The sequence below is a fragment of the Dermacentor variabilis genome, chromosome 5, assembly GCF_050947875.1.
Source record: "Dermacentor variabilis isolate Ectoservices chromosome 5, ASM5094787v1, whole genome shotgun sequence".
Classification (NCBI taxonomy): Eukaryota; Metazoa; Arthropoda; class Arachnida; order Ixodida; family Ixodidae; genus Dermacentor; species Dermacentor variabilis.
This window is the reverse complement of record NC_134572.1, coordinates 184587846-184609384: the sequence shown is the minus strand read 5'-3', so window position 1 is coordinate 184609384 and position 21539 is coordinate 184587846. Positions and strand designations below refer to the sequence as shown.

At 45.7% G+C, this 21539-nt stretch overlaps 1 protein-coding gene across 3 annotated transcripts in view; it reads left to right on the top strand.

Moving 5' to 3' along the window:
• Window positions 1-19442, top strand: part of cnc (NFE2 like bZIP transcription factor cap-n-collar) — a 203297-nt gene extending 183855 nt beyond the window's left edge. For all 3 annotated transcript variants that reach the window (XM_075693825.1, XM_075693824.1, XM_075693823.1), the window contains 2 exons: window positions 7399-7667; window positions 17526-19442. In XM_075693825.1, coding sequence (XP_075549940.1) covers window positions 7399-7667; window positions 17526-17843 — 587 coding nt within the window. In that variant the 3' untranslated portion in view covers window positions 17844-19442. The remainder of the gene's footprint in view (window positions 1-7398; window positions 7668-17525) is intronic.
• Window positions 19443-21539: the final 2097 nt, after the last annotated feature.

The window sequence follows — 21539 nt, the reverse complement described above, 5'->3', positions numbered from 1 at the left end:
ATACATTTGAACCCGTCTATATCGAACTTGCAAAAAAATGCCTACCAGTTCAATATAGGGCATAATTCGATATAAGCCTGCTAAAGAATTGGATGTCATAAAAGCACATACCATTTATAAAATCACTTTATTGATGAAACTAACATAGTTTCGCATTAAATAGTCCTGTATTTTCTTCTGCTTGGGCAGTTTCGCTGGATGCAATGCACGCACTTCTCCACATTGTCTAAAGAGTCGGAGCAGCTGAGACCGCAACCGTCCACATCCTAGCAGAGGCACCGGAGTAGTGCAAGTGGATGACCCCAGAAGATATGGGCAAAGGACCATCATTGCTTTCCTCATTGTGTCCACTTTCACTTGTACTCGGTACGATGTCGGCAATTTAGTTTTCGTTTTCGGGATCTCTTGTGGTCGTGATGCCATCATCTGCTCGTCGACCGTTGACTCTTGAACGGCTTCCAGAAATTCTGACAGCTCACTCCAAACTTCGGCAACACTGGCAACAGCTTCATCGCACTCGTCAGAATTTACAATCATCACTAGGCATGCGGAAGCCGGCACATCTGAAACAATTTCGGCTGAATCACTTGTGCACAGCCGTGCTTACGCATCGGGCACCACGGGCACCGGGTCACGAGTGTGTCCGTTTTAGCCCAAATCTCCCCCTTATTCTTCAAGATCGTGCTGAGAGTGCTCCTCGGAATCTTGCACGCTGCGGGGTTATCGGGCTTCTCACCGCGTTCAACCCGATTTATGATTTAAAGCTTCACGGCGAAAAGCAAATTCTGCCACTTCATCACAGCAACACTGGGAGAAGGCCCAGAAGGTGCAACCACAATGAACCAGAAAAGCAGCAAGACAACTCGCACTTGCACCATCCTGCACGACGAGGGCACAAGAGCCTCTGATTGGTTGTCTGAGCAAGCGCTGCAGGTGGGCCAGGATCATTTTTTCAAGGGGATGTCGACGGCTCACCTGACACAGCGCGGTCACGGCAGGGATAGCGGTTGAATGCAGCCGCGCCGCCGGGCTTCCCCGCCGCAACAAGGGAAAGCCAACTTCCAGGGCCACTTTGGCACCCTCTTGTCGTTCAGTGTATTGGGAATCGCTGCTATTTTTGTTCGATGTAAGCGTAATTTTTTATATATATACTTATTGTAACTATACCGTGTTCAGATATTGTTCCATATACAGACTAACTCAATGTAAATGGGTTCTATATAGTTGGGTTCGACTGTATGTAATAATTTAATAATACAGGCCCAGCAGCCCCAACAAACTGGCATGCTAATCTTGGCCACCAGGGGCATGCTAAGTGAGATATGTGACCTCCAAAGATGCGAGTTATTATGGGTATGCCAGTGCAAAACACAACAAGGACGAGCAAGTAAACAGGATGAGTGCTGTTAAGAAAGGGGGACAGCTGTGTTTCGGTCAGCTTTCTGTAGCCCTTTGTGATCAAGAAACAGAGTTCTTTAGATCTATATGCCAGGGCATATAGGAAAGCCGCAACCCATTTATTCATGCTCGCTGAAGAAAAGAAAAAATTATATATATATATATATATATATATATATATATATATATATATATATATATATATATATATATATATATATATAGTAAAGCAAAAAGGGGGGAAAAACGAAAACAAGCAACACAACAGGAATATTTGGCATTTGGGTAGCACATAGATGTGACATTTCACATTAGTTATATGCAGAGGGTAGATTTACGGGGTGGCATATGGATGAGTATAAGCTTTGGCTAGCTATTGATCATATACTTACCTACTTTCGTGTTTTTTTCTGCTCTTCATGCGTGCATGGACATTCTAAGTTCAGCTGCATTGTGTGTAGCTTAGCCGAATTGTGATTTAGTACCCATCCTGTTTAATTCCTAGTCCTTGTCGTGTTTTGCGCTGCCGTAGTGATAATGAATCCTTACCAACTAGCCCATTGTCTGTTTTACTTTCACAGATTAACTGCATGATTTTACACCCACCTCCTGAACCTTGAGCATAGGCGAGGCATTATTCCTCAGATGAGCAATATAGTAAAACCTTGTAAATTCAGATTTCACGGGACCAAAAAAAATGTCCAAATTAACCAAATGATTAATTAAAGAGAACAATAAACAAATGTTTTACTACATGAGGGCACGCTATTGCTTATGCACTGCAGAGTCAAAAGAAAAGTTGGAGGATGCTTAAGCCTCGCCTTTGAGAGTGGAACGTGGCAGCATTCAAAGATCCCGACTGCTTCTCACGCTTTCTGGCAGCTGCAGCTTATGTGACTGTAATGTCTACTGGGAAATGCTGGCGACAAACGCTGTGCATGAAGGTGAGCTTTCTGGTAGAAACGCTGCCTCTTGCGTGGGCCGCGATGCGGCGGAGGTTAGCGCTATCTGGAGGTGTTGCAAGGAACCACGCGTGCCTCCGTGGCCTCTGGGATTTGTGCACGCCGTCGCGTGTGAGTCTCCGACACCGTGGCCGGTCTGTGAATGGTAGAAATGCTGGAAATGGGGTTGAGTTTCTGCATAACAGAATTATGCTTTCTCGTATATTCTAATTATAGTCTGGTATCTACAGGCATGTCTTTAGGTTGTGTGTAAGTCGAACTTTACGGTTTTTCTGATGTATTTTACTTTGAGAAGTTCAATTAGTTCAGTAACTTCCTTGCGCTACCCGGAAGGTCTGTGTGGTTGGGTTTGCATGGTTAGGAATTATTTTTGCTGAAACAACGGTCAAGGCTAGGCAAGCTAAGCTGACACCAGATATTCTGCAACACGGGGCCCTTAACGCTGTTGCATCAAAACTCCTCTTTTGCCGCAACTGCTGTGGATGAAATCACGATCAGAGCGTTTACGGATGGTGACTACGCAGTTCTGAAAGTCGCATGGCCAATGTGTGAACCGAGTGAAAAATACAAAAAAATTCTGCAGCAGTTTTACCTAATGGTAAGCGCAGCGGTTGCGCTTACTGTTCAGCACAAATGAATACTAAGCATTTAGGCATTGTCGTTTTCTGCTGATGACTGGCTATGTGGACTCCTCCACTTTGTTTCGATAAGACCATAAAGCCGCTCTTGCTCGTTTGCATCACACTTTTGTGGCACACTGCGCCCGCTGTGCTTTGAGGGTTATTCCACTTAACCGGTGTGCAGCCAAATATGTCCGAATTAAGGAGAGTTTGATGCCATTAAGTAATGTATATGGGCCTGCCAGGACTAGAGGACGAGTTTTCCGAATTAATAGGGGTTGAAATAATTAGTTTTTACTGTACAACCAATTGATGTAAAACTAAGCTCATAAATTGATAGTGAGAAAGAAATCTCCATACGATCAAAAATGAGTTTTAGCACATATGGCAGGCACTTGCAAGTTTTGAACGGCAACTTGCCATCGCCCTTGAAAAGGTATACGAAAAGTATGTTCTGCCAGGACAAGTGTATGAGGCTGAGGAGATAGCAAGCTAACTTGAGGAGCCAAGGGGAGTGCAGTGAACAATGGAAGGGAAACTGTTAACGCCCAAGCAAGGCCAGGTGCGGGGGGTCTGGAGCTTACCGCACCTACCTGTTCATGTAGTTGCCCTCGCGCCGTTTCTACGGAAACAAGCCCACGAGCATCCACACTTTACCAGCTTCGCCTTTTGTTTTCCTGGTGTACTTGTTTTTACTTTGCGCCAGCGCCGTGACGATTGCTCTTGATCACAATCGCTGTCTATTGCGATCGCTATCTCTAGGTTTGTGGATCTTGCGATCATGGTGATTGGTGTGCTGTGCAGTGCAATTGCAGCGATCAAAAGGAGAAAACTGAGGGTGAGCGGCAAGGGAAGACTCGTGTGATGAGATGGAGAGGAGAGGCCAGGGGAGGAGGGATGTTGCTACCTTTAGTTTATTCAGGGGGCTTAGGTGAGATGGGGAGTGCTTTACAAGCACCAAGAACAAGCTTAACTGAAGCATATCTGAAACATTTAAGTGTAGGAATAGTTAAGAAGTGACTGGGGGGTGTCCCCTTGAAGCATCTCGTCTGACATGGCACACAATAGAGAGGTTTAGCTTGTCCGGTATTCCGGTAAATGCAAGCAGACGGGGCAATTGGGGCGTTGGGGCAGAAGTGTAAACGGTAGCAGCCTGCATGGTGCAGCCACCTGGTGGCGCAGAGATCAAGCAGACAAAAACGGCTAATATTGCAGTAATCAAGTGTATTTTACTTTGTTGCGAGTGTAAATTTTTGGCAGCGACACGATTACGCAAGTGCCAGAAATTTAGACCATAGCGAAATAGAATAGACTTGGTTAAGGAAATATTAGCTGTTTTTGTCTCTTTAAGCTCTGCGCCACCAGGTGTCTGCACCATGCCGGCCGCTCACGTTTACGCCTCCGCCCTAACTCAGCTTGCATTTACCCAAATACCGGAGAAGCTAAACCTCCCTAATAACTGTGTCAGTTTATGTGTAGTCGCCATCATACTGAACCAGAACATGCCTTAAATGGGTGAGGCTGCTCTTTGGAGCCGAGAAATTGCTCAAATATCTTTTCACATTCCTTTGCTCCAGATTTGACGAATGTAACAGCGCCAACACATGCAAGCACAAAGAAACAAGGGACACGCTTGTGTCTCATCCCTCGTTATTTTGTGGTTGCGTGTGTTGGCGCTGTTACATTTGTCAAATCAAGTATACACCAACTCGCCCAGAAAGAAACTTTAACAAAGTACCTTTGCTCCAGGTTAGCAACATGCACTTACTTTTGCTTGACTCCTGTGTCATCCTTGATTTACTTTAGCCTTTGCTGTAATCACCATGAATATGCCGCTAATTGTTTTTTCCTTGTTTTCTCAAAAGAGCATTTCTGATAGTGTGACAGTTTTGGAGTGATGATATCTCCAGTTCTACTTTTTATAGAGAGTTTTAGAATAGGGGCCCCAAACGTTTTGGGGCCCCAAAGAAATAGCGTCGAAGCCACTGCGCATGCGTAAGACGCAAACTGCCTTTGGGTTTTGCCTTGGGAACGCTATTTCACCGATTTAGCGGGAGCCCAAATAGCGGCCCCAAAAGTTTCGCGTCGGCAAACATGGCGGCACCCATCGAAGCGACGGCTCTAACCTAGCATCAAACTGGGTTCGATTCGCGGTAACGCGCGAAGTTCGCTAGCTAGGAGAAGTGACTGCGGTTATCGCTTTCTCTCAACTAGCGTGTGTTATGAAGATTGACTCATTAGACGCCGCTGATTTTGAATTCGATTGTGGATTTTATGGCTCGTAGGCCTAACACGGCTAAGCTTGGCTGGTGAAGGCCAGTAAAGTTTTGTTTACTCAAAACTAAGCGCAACTAATTGTTTGCTGCTTACAGAATAGCCTCTAAATTGTAATTAAATGCGAATACACGCAAGTCAAAATTATTATTCCTATCATAAAATGGTATATTTTATTTAATTATTTCTAATAGCTTTTCTTTGACGCCGTAGTGGCGCTGTCAGCGCAAGACGCTAACCGCAAACGTAAAACCCTATTCTAAAACTCTTCACTCCTACGTGTCCCAACGCTAACACCCGCAAAGCTCTTTGGGGACCCAAACTATTGGGGCCCCTATTCCAAAACTCCCTTATATCTTAAGATATAATTTTTGTTAGAATGGTAGACACTTAGGTAGAAAGGTAGGCACGAAATGATGTATGCATATAATATTATTGCGATATCATCTAGCGATGCTCAAGAGACAAGCCACCGCGAGAGCGACGAAGAAGTTGGTCGGTGCCCTTAGCACGAGCGAGTGTCAGCCTGGCTGCCTGGCTGCCTGGCTCCAGTGTAAATAGTGTGTATATGGCATCTTTCGTCTGTGTCTTTCCACACGTAACATTTCTGGTGGAGGTGCTGGGTAATAATAACAATAACAAATATTATTACAGGAATCTTCAAAGAGTAATAACTTGTTCTGGCTCTTACTACGGATTGTTACTTTAAAAAGTTTGACATGTTGTGCCTTTCCGCTTAGAGCATTTGTTCTCGTTTGCACTGTAAACTCTGGTCGTTCAACATCATTTTTGTTTCTCAATTTTTATGACACCATGTATAGTTTACTAATTAGCTCACCTGCAAGCAAGTTATGGAAAAAGCAGAATTTCTTTTTATTTCTGGAAAGTTATTTACCTGGCAAGAAAACTCAATGTATACCTTAAGTTAGCACATTGAAATACATGAACTCTGCAGGTTTTATCAAATTCTACCCAGAAAAAGAAATACAGTGCAATCTCGATAAACGGAAATTGCTCTAACGGAACTGTCACTTAAACGGAACACCATCCTCATGGCAGGTTGGTTATTTATTCATGCAATTCTCTGTACAATCTCTCCAAGTAAATAAAACTCCTGATAAACGGAACCAATTTCCCTGGCCCCTTGAAAGTTCCATTTAAAGGAAGTCCACTGTAATAATAATTGTAGCGCCGAGTCGCACAATTTTGCTCCTTTGTCAGAGGGTGCTGGAAATTTCAAATTCGGTTGCCTTGAATGTGCTAAATCAGTGTTCGCTCCTTAAAGCCTCTACTTTTCTTAAATTACTGCAAGTATGTCTTCATTGTTTGGGTTAAGTTTGGCGGAGACTGGACATGATGCATTTCAGCACAAGAGAATGAATTTTCGGACCCTTGTGTTTTGTCCTCTTCTTGAGCAAGAATTTTTCAGCAGACTAGCAATGGTGTAACAGTTGGAGGCAGTGAGCAGTATTAGATCCCAACAACTTCATTATTCAGGCAGAATAACACTGTGGGTAGGTGGCATGTTACAGAAATGTTCTTAGGACTGAAAGTTGCCTCACACTGAGTTCTGAAACTGTAATGCCCATGGAGGATTTTAAACACCTTTGTTCAACCTAAATGTTCATTGAAATGACATTTATTAAAGTGAAGTTTTACTGCATTAACATCAGGTGCACATTGGTGAAGGTATTGGGTCGGGTTTCTTGTATGGTGGTTTGTTTCATGTGTTACAATAAAACTGCATAAAGGGACATAATGTGTAACAAGCTTACAGAATACAAAACAATGATACAGAATGCATGCAAAATACAAAAATAATATATAACATAAAATACACTTCTATACATCACCAAGGAAAAAGAAGATACAAAAAAGCAGCAAAAAATCCTAAAGCACACAGTGTAAGAAAAACCAATTGTAAATGACAATTTAGTAAGTTACCAAACTATTTGACAACGACATATTTTTTTGTCTTCGTTGGGAGAGAGTTGCTAATGGAAATGTAACTGTTCAAATATAATATGCCATGTAGGTACTGAGAGGTGGAAATGGAAAGCCACCTTGGTGATGGGATGCAGTCACCTTGCAGCTCATTCTTGTTGTGTGCCTAAATGTGCTCTGTGTGCAAAAACTCCATGCAGAAAATTGCGATTCATCGGAGGACGACGACGATGATGAAGAGACGGCTTCGGGCAATGGGGCCTTTGGCTTGGCGTACGAGACTGAAGAGCAGCGACATGCGCGGGCGTCGCGGGATGAGAAGCGGGCGCGAGCGCTCAACCTGCCCCTGTCCAACGCCGAGATTGTGGACCTGCCAATTGACGAGTTCAACGAGCGGCTCGCCAAGTACGAGCTGACAGAGGCACAACTGGCGCTGATCAGGGACATTCGTCGGCGCGGCAAGAACAAGGTATGCTACTGCCGCCACACTCTACATGTCACTGGGTTGTCTGAACTGCACCGGGGGAACTTCTCTGTTTGCCCCATGTAGCTGTACCAGAAAGATCTTTGTAAAAAGTAAACACTTAATCATGTGCTTTCTCAAAGTCACGTGTGAACAGACAGGCAGGGAATATGGGGGCACCTGAAAGTTTGTTGCTGTCACATTGTAGGGATGGCGAAGTACCGAAGCTCTGCCAAAACTCATTATTCCCACTGTAATGACAATGACATGCTGTTGATAATAAATAAATTAATTAATTAATAGGTTGGGATTTTCTTTATCCCACATGTTCCCCCACCCTATTGTGACAACGCTAAGTGGGTGAACTTGTGCCCAGGCAGGCACTCAAATTGCAATAGCGGTGAGCACAATCGTTCTTCAAATCTGATGTTGTAGTTCAAGCCCATCCGCTACAGTAGAACCCCGCTGTTACGTTCCTCACTGCTGCGTTTTCCCGGCTGCTACGTCGTTTTCATCCGGTCCCGGCATAGCTTCCATAGGATCCAATGTATAAGGAACCCCGCTGTTACGTCGTAGCTGTGAAAACGTTCCCGCATGATACGTCGCAACTTAGCCCCCCGAACCCGCCTGGGCTAAAGTAGGCAACGCGCTCCAACCGCCATTTTGGCTTTTGACGAGTTTTGGCCGGGCTTGGCTATGGAACTGGCTGCAAGAAGCCGCACGCCAGTTCGAGAGGCCGCCATCGAATTGGCGTGCGGCTTCTTGCAGCCAGCTCCATAGCCAAGCCCGGCCAAAACTCGCCAAAAGCCAAAATGGCGGTCACATACGACGACTACGTCGCCGTAGATGTTGTTGTCGGGACGTCAGAGTGTCAGAGCATCGCCGAGATCGTTGGGATCTCGGTCGCGAGTGAAGTCGCAGACTGCGATGCACGAGCCGCATGATGCCGGGGAGTTGCCAAATCGTAGCTTTCGAAAAGCCGTTGCGGCTCTGGACCTCCTCCGCAGGTACGTCGCACCTCACAGCGACGCTGACAGCAATGCGGCCTTCCAGGCTATTGAGAAACGTGTGGTGATTTCTAGCGAGCGAAAGAAACGGCAAGCCACAATTCTGGACTTTTTTTTTTAGGTCCTAAGCGCACTCTGTGGAAATAAATTGTCTATAGTTGAAGCTGCACTTTTTTTCATTCATTTTCGGAGCTTTCCTCACTGTTGCGTTTTCCCGGCTGTTACGTTTTTTTTCCCCGGTCCGGTGAAAAACGTATGAACGGGGTTCCACTGTATTGGTACATCATTGCTTCTATTGTAATCGCTGCTGTTCAAGTGCATTTGAGAATGTACAACACTATTCGTATTGCATGTGCCGTCTGATTACTTTCGCTATAGAATTGGCGACAACCTTCAAGATATTTCGGATACTGTAGATGCGCATTGCACCGAGCAATAACCTAATGGCAGAGATAAACCTCAGAAAAGCGGCCATTGTCAAAAGAGTAAGTGACACTGTGCAATGAGCAAGAATGATGCGGTGAAACGAGAGGCTAGTTTTTTGTAACAACTCTGTGAAGCCAACAGGCAGTTCTCCCTGTGTTCGCGGTCACTGCATGGTGAGGGCTCTTCCGTTCTGGGCCTTGAGGGAGCATACAAAAGTTTATCGGCTAGTTACCTGCTCCTAAGTTCACGCACTGTGATGCTGCATTTTAATTGGTGTTCCACATTCACTGTCACAGCCACAACAGGCACTGGAAAGCACTCCCAGAGCTGAGTTATGAATACAGCAGAATCTCGATAAACGGAAATTGCTTAAACGGAAAACACTATCTTCATAGTTGGCTGGTTTTGTGTTCATGCAATTGTATTTAGCTTTGTCTCTTAGTAAATAAAATTGCTGTTAAGTTAAACCAATTTCCCTGGTCCCTTGCAATTTCATTTAATAGAGAGTTCACTTGTACATGTGCACAAATGCAAAAGGATGTAAATAGAGGAGTGGCTACTACCATAGATTCCTGTACAAGTTGTTGGTTCGGCTTCTAATGGTGGCGAAATGTTTTTCTTACACTTTCATCTCCAGTTTATTACAGTGGAACCCCGTTCATACGTTTTTCACCGGACCGCGAAAAAAAAACGTAACAGCCGGGAAAACGCAACAGTGAGGAAAGGTCCGAAAATTAATGAAAACAGTGCAGCTTTGCCTTGAAACCATTTATTTCGACATCAAGTGAGCTTAGGTCTTTAAAAAATCGAGAATGGTCGATTGCCGTTTTTTCCGCTCGCTGGAAAACACGACGCGTTTCTCGATGGCCTGGAAAGCCGCATTGCTCTCAGCGTCACTTTGAGGTGCGACGTACCTGCGAAGGAGGTCCAGAGCCGCGACGGCTTCTGCAAAGCTCGGGTCCGCCAACTCCCCGGAATCATGCGGCTCGTGCTCCTCGTCGTCACCACAGTCTGAGGCTTCACTCGCGACCGAGTCTGCAACGATCTCTGCGATACTCCGACACTCGGATGTCACGACAGCAGCATCCACGGCGACGTAGTCATCATACGTGACTCCCGTGGCACCCAGCGCATTCAAAGCTTCACTCAGCTCTTGATCATCAGAGGCTGCTTCCGTCTCTTCAGCTTCCGTGGCAGTTTCCTCTCCGCCGTCCATGCGAAAGCCACACCGCGCGAAGCAGTGCTGTGCAGTTGACGCGCTCACTGCAGTCCACGCTGAAGCGACGTAGTGCATAGCGTCCAGTATTGAAATGATCGTAGGCTGCTGTCCGCGATCAATACGCGCCAGACAGCGCTTTACGATGGACTTCCTGTACGAGTGCTTTAAGTTCTTTATGACGCCGGCATCCAACGGCTGCAAGTGGCTTGTAGTGTTTGGAGGAAAAAAAACAAGCTTAACGTTCCGAAGAAACGACGGGTCTTTCGGGTGGGCAGCACAATTGTCCAGAAAAAGGACAACACTCCTGCACTGGGAGCCCATCTTATTGTCGAAGTAACGAAGAAATTCTTCGAACAAAGAACCCGTCATCCATGCACGAGTGTTGCTTCTATAGTGACATGGCAGCAGGCGAATGTTCTTTAAGCACCGTGGGTTTCGGTATTTTCCGATTACCCATGGCTTCAGCTTGTCCGAGCCATCCATGTTGCAGCAAAGGAGCACCGTCAATCTTTCTTTGCTGCATTTGCCTCCGTGGCATGCTTGGCCCTTCAGGCTTAATGACTTGGATGGCTGCACCCGAAAGAAAAGACCCGTTTCGTCGGCATTGTATATGTCACGAGGCTCATACCCCTCAATTATGGCAGATAGTGTGGCCTTCCAATCGTCGACTTTTTCTAAGTTTACACTTGCTGCTTCCCCGGATACCGTCTTATACGCGATGCCGTGCCTCTTTCGGAAACGGTCGATCCAGCCATTTGACGCCGCAAAGTCACTGATGCCCAGTCGGTCGGCTATTTCCATCGCCTTCTCGCGCAAAATGCTGCCGTCGAAGTTCACACCGGCAGCGCGGGCTTGTTTAAACAAAGTAAGAAGCGACTCGTCGAGGGTTCCATATTTGGCGCCACGAGCCTGCTTAGCTTTCGGGCCGAAGAGCGCGGCATTCCCTTGTATCTCGGTACGCTTCGAAACGATGCTGTTAAGCGTCGAGGGTGGCAGACCAAGATCCTTGGCGATGTCGACTCTTTTCCGCGCTGGCTGCCTGTCGACTGCGTTGAGAACATCCAGCTTTTCCTCGAGGGAAAGCGCCTTGCGCTTGCGCGACGCCATCAAAGGACGACAAATCGGTCGCGGTGTTAGCGAGGCCCGACGAGGCGTAGGCAGCGTAGGTGTTGATGGGAGGACACGGACGACTCGGATGGGTTGAACCGCACAAACAAGAAAGACTGGATTAGCGAGGCCTGACGAAGCGTAGGCAGCGTAGCTGTTGACGGGAGGACACGGACAACTCGGATGGGTTGAACCGCACAAACAAGAAAGACTGGATTGCTGCGGGCCCGCGGGTTTTACTCGCTTCGGCTGACGAGGCAGTGGCCATCTAGTGGCAATCTCTCCAACTCGCGTGCGGCTTTTTATGGCCTCTGAGATTACCTACGCGCGTGCAAGGGTGTAATCTCAGAGGCCATGATCTTGTAGCCAATTCCGTAGCCAAGCCTGGCCAAGACTCGTCAAAATGGCGGTTGGCGCGCGTTGCCCGGCCGGGTTCGGGGTGCCAGGTCGCGACGTAACATGCGGGAACGTTTTCACAGCTACAACGTAACAGCGGGGTACCCAATACATTGGATCCTATGGGAGCTATGCCGGGACCGGACGAAAACGACGTAACAGCCGGGAAAACGCAGCAGCGAGGAACGTAACAGCGGGGTTCCACTGTAATATGTGTTGTCAAGTTTAGGCAGTCGAATCGAGTTTGTAATGAAGTAATATGTGCTTCGAGTCAATTCAATTTAATTCTTATTTCCAAAAATACATTTGTTAGACATTAAATTGATTGGCCTAAGCATGTAGTACTTGTAGGCTGACCAGGCAGTAGATGGAACATGTAATATAACAAAGCTTGTGCAACAGAGTTAATGTACCAGCATCATATGCTACACATTATCTTTCCCAATTCAAAACAGTCCTCTACGCAAAAGTAAAAAAGCAAATGACATTTTAGGTGTAAATTACAGCATTTACGAAAGCCGAATTTCATACATAGAAATCAATGATGCATTATCAAAGAAAAAAAAGTTTAAAAGAAAGAGAGAGAATGCAAAAAAGGGTATTTGATCGAGGTATTGTCGAGGGTATGTCGAGGTATTGCAGTACTTAAAAGGACCGTATGTTCCATGATATATTTGCCCCTACAGTTGTGCACCATTGTCTAATTTTTTTAATGCTTTTTTTTCTTTTGGAGGTAATTCTGAGCAACTCATCATCAGTTTGATCTCTTGTTACCACATTGTCATGGTTTAATGAAGCGCTCTGCTGTACGTAATTTTTTTCGAATAGGTATCTTAAAATTATTACGGAAATAATACCGTGAAAGCACAACAATATTAAAACGTTTTTGTATTCATTGTACACCAAGAACAACATGTTTTTTTTCTGTGCCAACTGATTGCAGTGGAGAGCTGCAATTTATTGAATTTACAATTTGTTTAATTGTATTGTTCACAGCTTTTCTCTTATAGTGTGAGCAAGTGTTGTTGCATACATTAATACAGATTCAAATAATGCTTTGTATATGATTATCCTCAAGTTCAGTGAGGTTTTCCTTCACAAGTTGTAAATCATTGCCACAGCAGCCCTTATTCTTTTAGAAATATAGGCAACATGTTCAGTCCATGTAATGTGTTGGTCGCAAAGAACACCCACGTTCTTAACTGATTTGTACCTTAAAACTAGTCATTTACTTGGGAAACATGTGAAACCGTGCAGATATAAAGGCAGCTGTAGAGAAATATTTTTGTGCGGGTTTCTGAACCATAATAACTTTGTTTTTGTAAGATTTACAAATATTGCATTTTCTGAAAACCAGTCTAGTACATTGCTAATATTCTGCTGAAAGGTTTGATTCTCTACTTTATATTCAGATGCCTCGAGGGCAACTGCTGTGTTGTTGGCATATTGTAACAGCTTCGAATTAGTTTTTAATAGACCCAGATCAGGTACATATATTGGGTGTCCCAGGTAACTTGGACCAAGAATTAAGAAAAAAAAGAACCAAGAGCTCCAGAGGAATCGTACCGACTACACAGTAGCCGTAGTCGTGTGTACTTAGAGCCACTATTTTCTTTTCATAATGAAGTATTGATTAATTGCTTTTAATTAGTGAACTTTTTCATTATAGCTTGAATTGCAAACATATCAATTACAAAGTTGCAAGGCACCTAAAATAACCTCTGAATCAAGCATTTGTTTTGCCTCATTGGTTTTAAGTACTCAAAACATCCGAGATGCAAAACAGATACGCGCTCATGCGCCGCTGGCGCATTGATAAGCATAGCGGGGGGGGGGGGGGGGGGGTTTCGAAGCCAGAAAACCTGACTGTGCACTTTTTGCGCACTCATCTTGTTCTGTAGATAGGCGTGCCCAGAACGTATGTTCGTTTTGTTTCCTTTATAAATAGAAATAGAAAATGTCCATCCAATGCGTTTTGGCATATTTGTACGGCCAGCATGTGCTGTAGTCGATAACGTAAATCATTTTTGCTTGACGTGCCAGTGCTTAGATAATAACGGGAGATCTCATTAGTACCACGCCGGTGACCTGCTCTTCAACAAGACACTCATGCCCTTCACGAATGATCGGGAGGCTATAATGATCCTGGCTCGGGGGGCGGCACATGGTGTTAAGAACGGCCTGCAGAGGTGTAAGTTTTGCCAGCCAGGTGCGTGAGCGGCGTTGACTTTCCTGGAAAGCCACCGCCAGCCTCTAGCCACACGGCGTCACTAAGTCTACTGTGTACGGAGAACAATGTGCCGCGTCCCCGACCTTCGTCGCGGGATTGCCGAGATGCGTTCGACGAACCAGGCTTTGTGCCTGAACACAACACTGCCGACCCGGTCTGGTGTGAGCAAGGGAGGTTCCGAGGAAACGTCTTCGTAGGCCCCTTCCCACGCACCATTCCTGACGTAAGCCCCTAGTTCTGCGAAGGCAGTCGGACCTCGGTGGGCTCCGTGAAACCGGTGCGGAAGTGTGTGTGTGTAAGCCCTCCCGCAAAACGGCGGCTCGGCTGCGTTGGGTGGTCGGACATTCCCTCACCTGGGGATCAGGGGAGGACCAAGTGTTTATAAACTGCTGCTGTGCGGCTGCTCAGTGTACTTCCTCTCGCAGTCATGCTAGACTGATGAACTGCAACATCCTTATGTAGATACTGTAAATAAACCCATATTCCTCGTTCTCGATGAGAAGCAGTCCTTCCCTTCATCAACGTCCTCAGCGTGGATAAGTTGGACGACGGCATGGGCCAGCTACCTTCTAATTCACGCCAGACTCCAATCTTGACAACTGGTTACGAGCGGTGGGATTGACCTCCCAATCCTCACAATGGCGACACGGGGAAGGCAGCCAAGCTATTCCGGATGGGGCATTGTGGAGGACGCCCTAGTCCGTCAACAATACCTAGAATGTACGAAGTCCTTTGCGAGGCAGGTAGCTTCACAAGAAAGCGACACAGGACTGCGACAGTGGTTAAAGAAGAGGAAACGGATGTTTTGGCATTTCTTGCTGCTAACCTTCATGATAGTGTGCTCCAGTGTGGAGGCTGGAACCTCAAGGTCATCGGTGTGGAGGATATTAAAGGAAGGTCATATGCACCCGTACCATGTACATCTTCATCAGAAACTTGAAGACGGAGATTTTGAAAACAGACTTGATTTTGCCAATTGGATTTTCACGAAATGTGCAGAAGAACTGGACTTCCTCACTCGCATGCTTTGGAAGGCGGAGGCTAATTTCTCCAGAAACGCACAAGGTAATCTTCACAATGCATACTGCTGGAGTGATAAGAATCCCCACTGGCTGACACAAACACGACACCAATCAGTGGTTGTTTAATGTGTGGTGTGGTATTTTTGATGGCAGCATCATCGGACCCACCTTTTTTTTAACAACACACTAACGACGCAAAACCATGTCAGCGACATCCTCGAGGGCCCTGTGAACGATATCTGTTGCATCGTTCCACTTGCGCACCTTCAGAACATCCAGTTTCAACACGATGGTGCTCCTGTGCATAGTAGTAGTAGTCGGTTTGAGCATGGCTCGACAAGCTTTTTCCTGGACAGTGGATTGGCTGGCACAGACCTGTACCGTGGCCTGCAAGGTCACCAGACATGACACCACTGGACTCCTTGTGGGGCTGCGTGAAAGATTGCGTGTATAGCAGTGAAACTACCTCACCGGACGCCCTAAAGGCAAAAATAAGCAGTCTGCCATGAGATTCCAACGTCGTTCGTCAAAGCTGCAACAGCACAAGTGTTGGCAGTGGAAAATAACAGCTAAAAACTGGTGTAAAACATGGCTGTTTAATGCACCCTTATAATGCCACCCTATCCTTACATAAAAAAAAAAAAAACTTGCAACGAAGATAGAAATAAGGTAAAAAAAACTGCTTTGTTTTACCCCTTTTCCTCAGTTCAAGAAACAGAAAGGGTAAATGACTAAACCGGTTGCACCTTTGGATGCTTCTTTGTGGGTGGCTGGGATGCCTTACACGCTTTTGGTTTATTTTTTATTGAAATAAACTCCTGAAGAGCTATTTTTGTTCTTCCGAGAGCTGCCGTTTTTCTATTTTCGTGCTCTTTTGCACACTTTCTTTTTAACAAAGGTTGAATTTATTTTGTAGCCTTGTTTCATGATCGAGCTCAATATTCTTGCTTCCGCAGATGCTGACGCTTATCGCGCCAGGCTAGCTAGTTAGGTCATGGAACCGCTCGAGCCATCCTACATGACAAAGCCTTACACGGTGCGGCGATAAACAAGTGCAGCCGTAATTTTTCAAAGGTTGCTTGGAAGCTCTGGAGTAGCGGCATGCGAGCGCGCATCTATTTCCTATTTCGCGTATTTCGTGGGCTTTTGTTCTTTCTTGGAAAAAACAACCAGGCTCACTTCAACTTGAAATAAATGCTTGAATCGGAGGTTATTTAAGGTGCCCTACAACTGTGATTTACATGTTTGCAATTCAAGCAATAATTAAGGAGTTTACTAATTAAAAGCAATTAATTATTACTTTGTGATGAAAGAAATACTGTCTGTAAATACACATGACTGCAGCTACTATATATTCGGTACGATTTTTCTAGAGCTCTTGGGTGTTCTTTAAATCTTGGTCCAAGTTAACTGGGACACCTGTTACATTGAAAAGCAACGGTGTAAGTGTACTACCCTGTTGTACATTTTCCATACTTCATTGGTTTAATATCGCCATAAATGTCACCAAGTTTTACAGACTATACTGCATTTATAAAATAATTTTTAAAGAATTTGTAAAACTCATTTCAAAAGCTCAAGCAGTTCAACTTTTCCAACATATTGTGGTACGTTCATTGTATCAGGTGCTTTGGTCTGGTCTAAGAATAGTGCCAGTACAACGTGCTTCTTTCCTAATTCATTGTTGATAAAATCTGCAAATTCTTCTAGTAGTGTGATCAAGTTATTCTTGTTTGTGAATCCAAACTCTGCTGTCTTATTTAAAGAAAACTTGCCATAGAATGATTGCATAGTACACGGAATGTGTTTTTCCATGATATGGGCTAATGAAGATAAAATTGCAATTGGCCTGTAGTTTGTGCACGCTGACTTTTTGCCATTCTTGTATGTATAATGGCCTTACTATATTTGATATGTAACCAGTTTCAAATATTCCATTTACTATCATCAGAATAACTTCCTTTTGTTTATTAAAGTTGTAGAAGAGATCTCTAAAGTGAATTTTATCAAACCCAGATAGTTTGTCCTTCTTCATCCAGCACATAGGTCAGATTCAGAAACAAGTGGCAAAGTGCCATACCCGGTTTGCATTCTTTGTATTCCTTGTTGTGTTTTGTAGGCCCGGCGGTTTGCATCCCCCGACTTTGCTTACGCAAGATCTGAAATTCCTGATTGTCTTTTGGCTGCATATGGTCGTTAATAAAAATAGAGACCCCTCGATTTCTCATGTTCTTCTTTATCAATAAGAGCTGATGTTTCAAAGCAAAAAGTTTTCTACTCTGAGCTTTTTCTTTCTGCCCATGTGTGTGAAACCGGCACTTTAGAATGAATTCTTCAAACTTGGAACACCGTGGTGGGCATAGGAGCACGAGATGGACTGACTGCCTGTGCAGTCGTGGTGGCTTTCTTCTGCCAGGGCTGATCCCACCTGTGTTGCATTCTCTCATCTCCCACCAGGTGGCAGCGCAGAACTGCCGGAAGCGCAAGCTGGACCAGATTCTCTCTCTGCAACAGGACGTTGAGACACTGCACCTGGAGCGTCAAGAGCTGGAGCGACGGCACGAGGAGCTGCTTGCACAACGGCTCCTGGGACGTGACAAGTACAGCCGCCTTTGTCAGCTGCTGGCTGCCCACACCGCGAGGCCCCTGAGTCCCACTTTGCAGCAGTTCACCAACGTTGAAGCATCGTTTGCCACCTGCGACGGCGCACCACCTACAAACACTGGGGCACGGCTGAAAAAGAAGATGCACACCAAGTGGGAGAGCGATGAGTGAGGCAGGCCCCCCCCCCCTCCCCCTTTTGGTACAGTGGCTAGAAAAGGGCCAGTGGCCTTCGGAATCGCATATCCATGTGATACATATCCATGAGGTGGAAGGCTGGAAGCCACTGCTTTGTGCCCCAAAGGGTGTGAATTCTTTGTGCTACAAAATGAGAGACACCCCCCTTCCCCCCAGGTTACACCCTGAAGTAGGTAATTTTGCCGTGTAACAGTAATTGTCATTAGCCTTTTGTGTGTTACCTCTGTGTAAAGCTGTACGCCCGTTAGTCTTCTGTTCGGTATTGCCATGTGTGCTTCAGCATCGAGTGGCATTCCCGACAAGAAAGGTAGCGGCTGTGCAGTGGTAAAAAGTGGCAATGCAGGAGAAGATTGCTGACAGTCATTGTTGCGCGACATACTTGCACCCATTTCTGTGCTGCAGTTCAGTAGCAAGTCAGTTCGGAAGACCTCCAATGAACATCCGAGAGTTGCAGCCTGTGGCTTGTCACGTTACAGTTGCTGCACTTGCTAATTGATGCTTTCAAATTCCAGCATATTCGTGTGGCCACTCATAGTTACCACCGCATCCTGCCCAGTGATGCTCCAGAAGTTTCAAGTGTTGATGCTTGCACTGGCATTGTGGACGCTTGCCTTAGCACCTAGACAAATGCTTGTGGTGACCGGTCAGTGCAGCGATCGTTTGGTTGTAGGTGCAGTTTGTGAACGGGAGGAATAGCAGCAAAAATCTTCGTACACGTTTTGCAGGTTGGTTAACTTAATGGTGCTACGAGTAATGTGTCATCGAGTCTTCCTGTGAGAACCCCTCCTCACAAAGCACAGTCGTACCTCTGCAGTCACTGCCACGGCACCCTTTCTAGCCACTGTATTCCTTTCTCCATGCAAGAAGAAAGCAACACTTGTGATTTGATGACGCTCAACGACACGCTTCCTTCAAGTGCTGCGGAGGTGTGCTCAGTGGACATTTGGTGAACTGTGTGCGCCTGTGTGCATTGAACGTGCATAAGAGGACCAAGGGCAGTCACCATGTTTCATTCTGTCTTTCCTTCTATCGTTTATTTTTTTTTTTTTTTAAACCTCGCTTTGGTCTCAAGCTACTGCCAACTGTTGTAAATGCGTTTTTCCTTTCTGGGTTCTCTGTAAAGTGTTAGAGCGAAGGAAAAACCAAACTGTTTGGCTTTGTAGTTTTTTACGGCACTAGATTGTTGCATTGTAAATATAAATGTTTCTTAGCTTTGCTGTGAAATAATGAATTTGTGCCTTTTTGAGTACAGCAGACCAGCTAAGTCATGCAAAGAACAATAGCATCTTTCTTCTTTTTCTTTAAGTATCACATTAGTAGCCCTCAAGGGAATGTTGAGTTTACTGGAGACGTACGCTGAAGTGCAAACTTGTGCAATAAACTACTCGTGCTACAAAAGTCTTGTAAGGTAATACCTTGCAGGATATTGCGTGCTGGTGTGGTTTAACGAAGTTTATATTTGCACAAGTCGAATGCATTATTTATTCCGTGTGATTCACATATTGTCCTTTGGTTACTACACTCATTCTGTGTCAGGAATGCAGTTTCATTTCTAATAAACTTCGTTGATGAGTATGACCTGTCTACATTGCTTGTTTCTGCCACCTCTGGCAAAAACGATGTTTACACAAAGGTCTTATGGGAAACAATTTGGCAAGCTTCTCATTGTAGAGTCCCAAGACATATTTTTCTTGGGCAGCGTTTGATGGTACGATTTCTTGGCAACATTTAAGGTGTGTCCGCAGGTCATTCCCGCATGACATGTTCTTAATTTACTGCTCAAATTATATATGAGCTGTTACTTGACAGATGGGTTAGTTTTTAATAAAATAGGCGCTTAAATGACATTTTTAAAACAAGGTGGATCAAAGTCGAGCATGGATTTCATGGAAAGGTCATTGCATTCCCGCGCAGTCGTACGGTAGTCTGCCGTCTCGACAAGCAGTGAACTGGAAGTACAGCTGAAACAAATGGAATCATGATGGAATGTGTGGAAAAAGCATGAACTGAAGGTGGTGGGGGTGGTGAAAAACTTTCATTGCTCTAAAGAAAAAAGCACATGGAGGTATGCATGAGCCGGTCCTTAAGGGCCTGGCCCTTAAAAATACTAGGTGGGATCTCTAGTATGGGACCCCAGTGGCGTTGGCCACTGCCCGAGCGCGCTCGGGGTCGAGCGTGCGGTCGAGGTCATAGCAGCCGAGCAGGGTCGCCTCCCACTCCTCTAGAGTGGGATTGGGGGGAGGGGGTAATAGCGGGGTTAAATGGGAAGGCCCACACTATGTGGTAAATTTCCATAGACTTCTCCGCACAGTGCGAACAACTGCCCGTCAAGGAAGGATCCAAATGATTTAGTGCTGCCAGGCACAGCAGAGTGTTCGTATAGAGACGGAGTAGAAGCCACTCCTCTGTATTATGTGGTCCTCTACTTGGGCAAGGGTAAAGGCTATCGCCAGATTGATAATGATGGACAATGTCTTTAAAAGAATATGCAGGATTGAATTCTAGGTCCTGATCTAGGGGGTCGAGAAAGGAAGCCTGGAAAGAGAGCGCACAGACGTCAGCGTTGGCTGCCTCATTCCCCTAGAGACCCTAATGAGCAGGAGCCGATACTATGTTCTGGTGAGCGGGGTCCCTGGTGCAAGTGCAATTTTGAAGTAGTCAGTGGGCTAAGTATGGAGCCCAGCTTTGCTCGATGTTCCGACAGGCCCCTCGCGTGTCGGAAACAATTGATTTGGAATCGGAGTGGAATAGCAGCCAGTGCAATGCCAACCTCATCTGCATGAGTTGTGTCGCGGGTGCAAAATATAAGCCCGTTAACTGTTTTGGACTGGTGGATGACTGAGGCCGTGTACTATCCCCCATGGTGGTGGCCGGAGGCGTCCACGTAATAAGTGCCAGGTTTTGACACGTAACGGTGGCCCAGGGCCATCACCCGTGCAGGCGCCGACCATTGTTCCTTGCGTGTCATGTTGGGAAGAGGGCATACATCAAGGGTGCATCTCCACTCGAAAGGGAGCCGTACTCACTCTTCCACAAGGGTGCTGTGTTGGACCTGTAGCCAAGCAAGGAGGTGGCGACTCGACATTAGAGAGACGTGTGTATTGGTTGCTTAAGTGAGACTCGCGGAGTTCCCAGAGCGTGTTCACCATGCCCAGACCCAGGAGGTGCTGGTTGGAGGTGTTCACGTCCCTGGAGATCAAGGGCTCTTAATTTTGTGGAGGATGACTTCGAGTGCATCCTCTTCTTGTTTCCAAAGGTGGAGGTAAGGAGTGAAATATGATTCGACTGGTCATGAATGCATGCGCCAGCCGCAAGGCCTTTACCCCACAACCCCCCGCGTTTATTGGAAACTCGGCAGACCATGGGCGGCCCACCTGAACCCAAAGGGTGTAAACTTTTCTTAGAGTGTACACTCTTAGAAAAATTTACGCTCTTGGGGGTGTAAACTCTAAGAAAAGTTTTACGCCTTTTGGAGTATATTTGCCACACAACGATAATCATCATCTGTCTTGCCCGCATTTCCTTTCTTGAAAACGCTGCGCTCGTTAATTTCCTGTCGGGAATGCCAGGTCATGCTAATAACGCGCATGCCGTTCGTTACTGGAATGTACCGGACTCGCCGCGTTAAAGAAAGGAAATGCGGACAAGACGGATGACGATTATCGTTGTGTA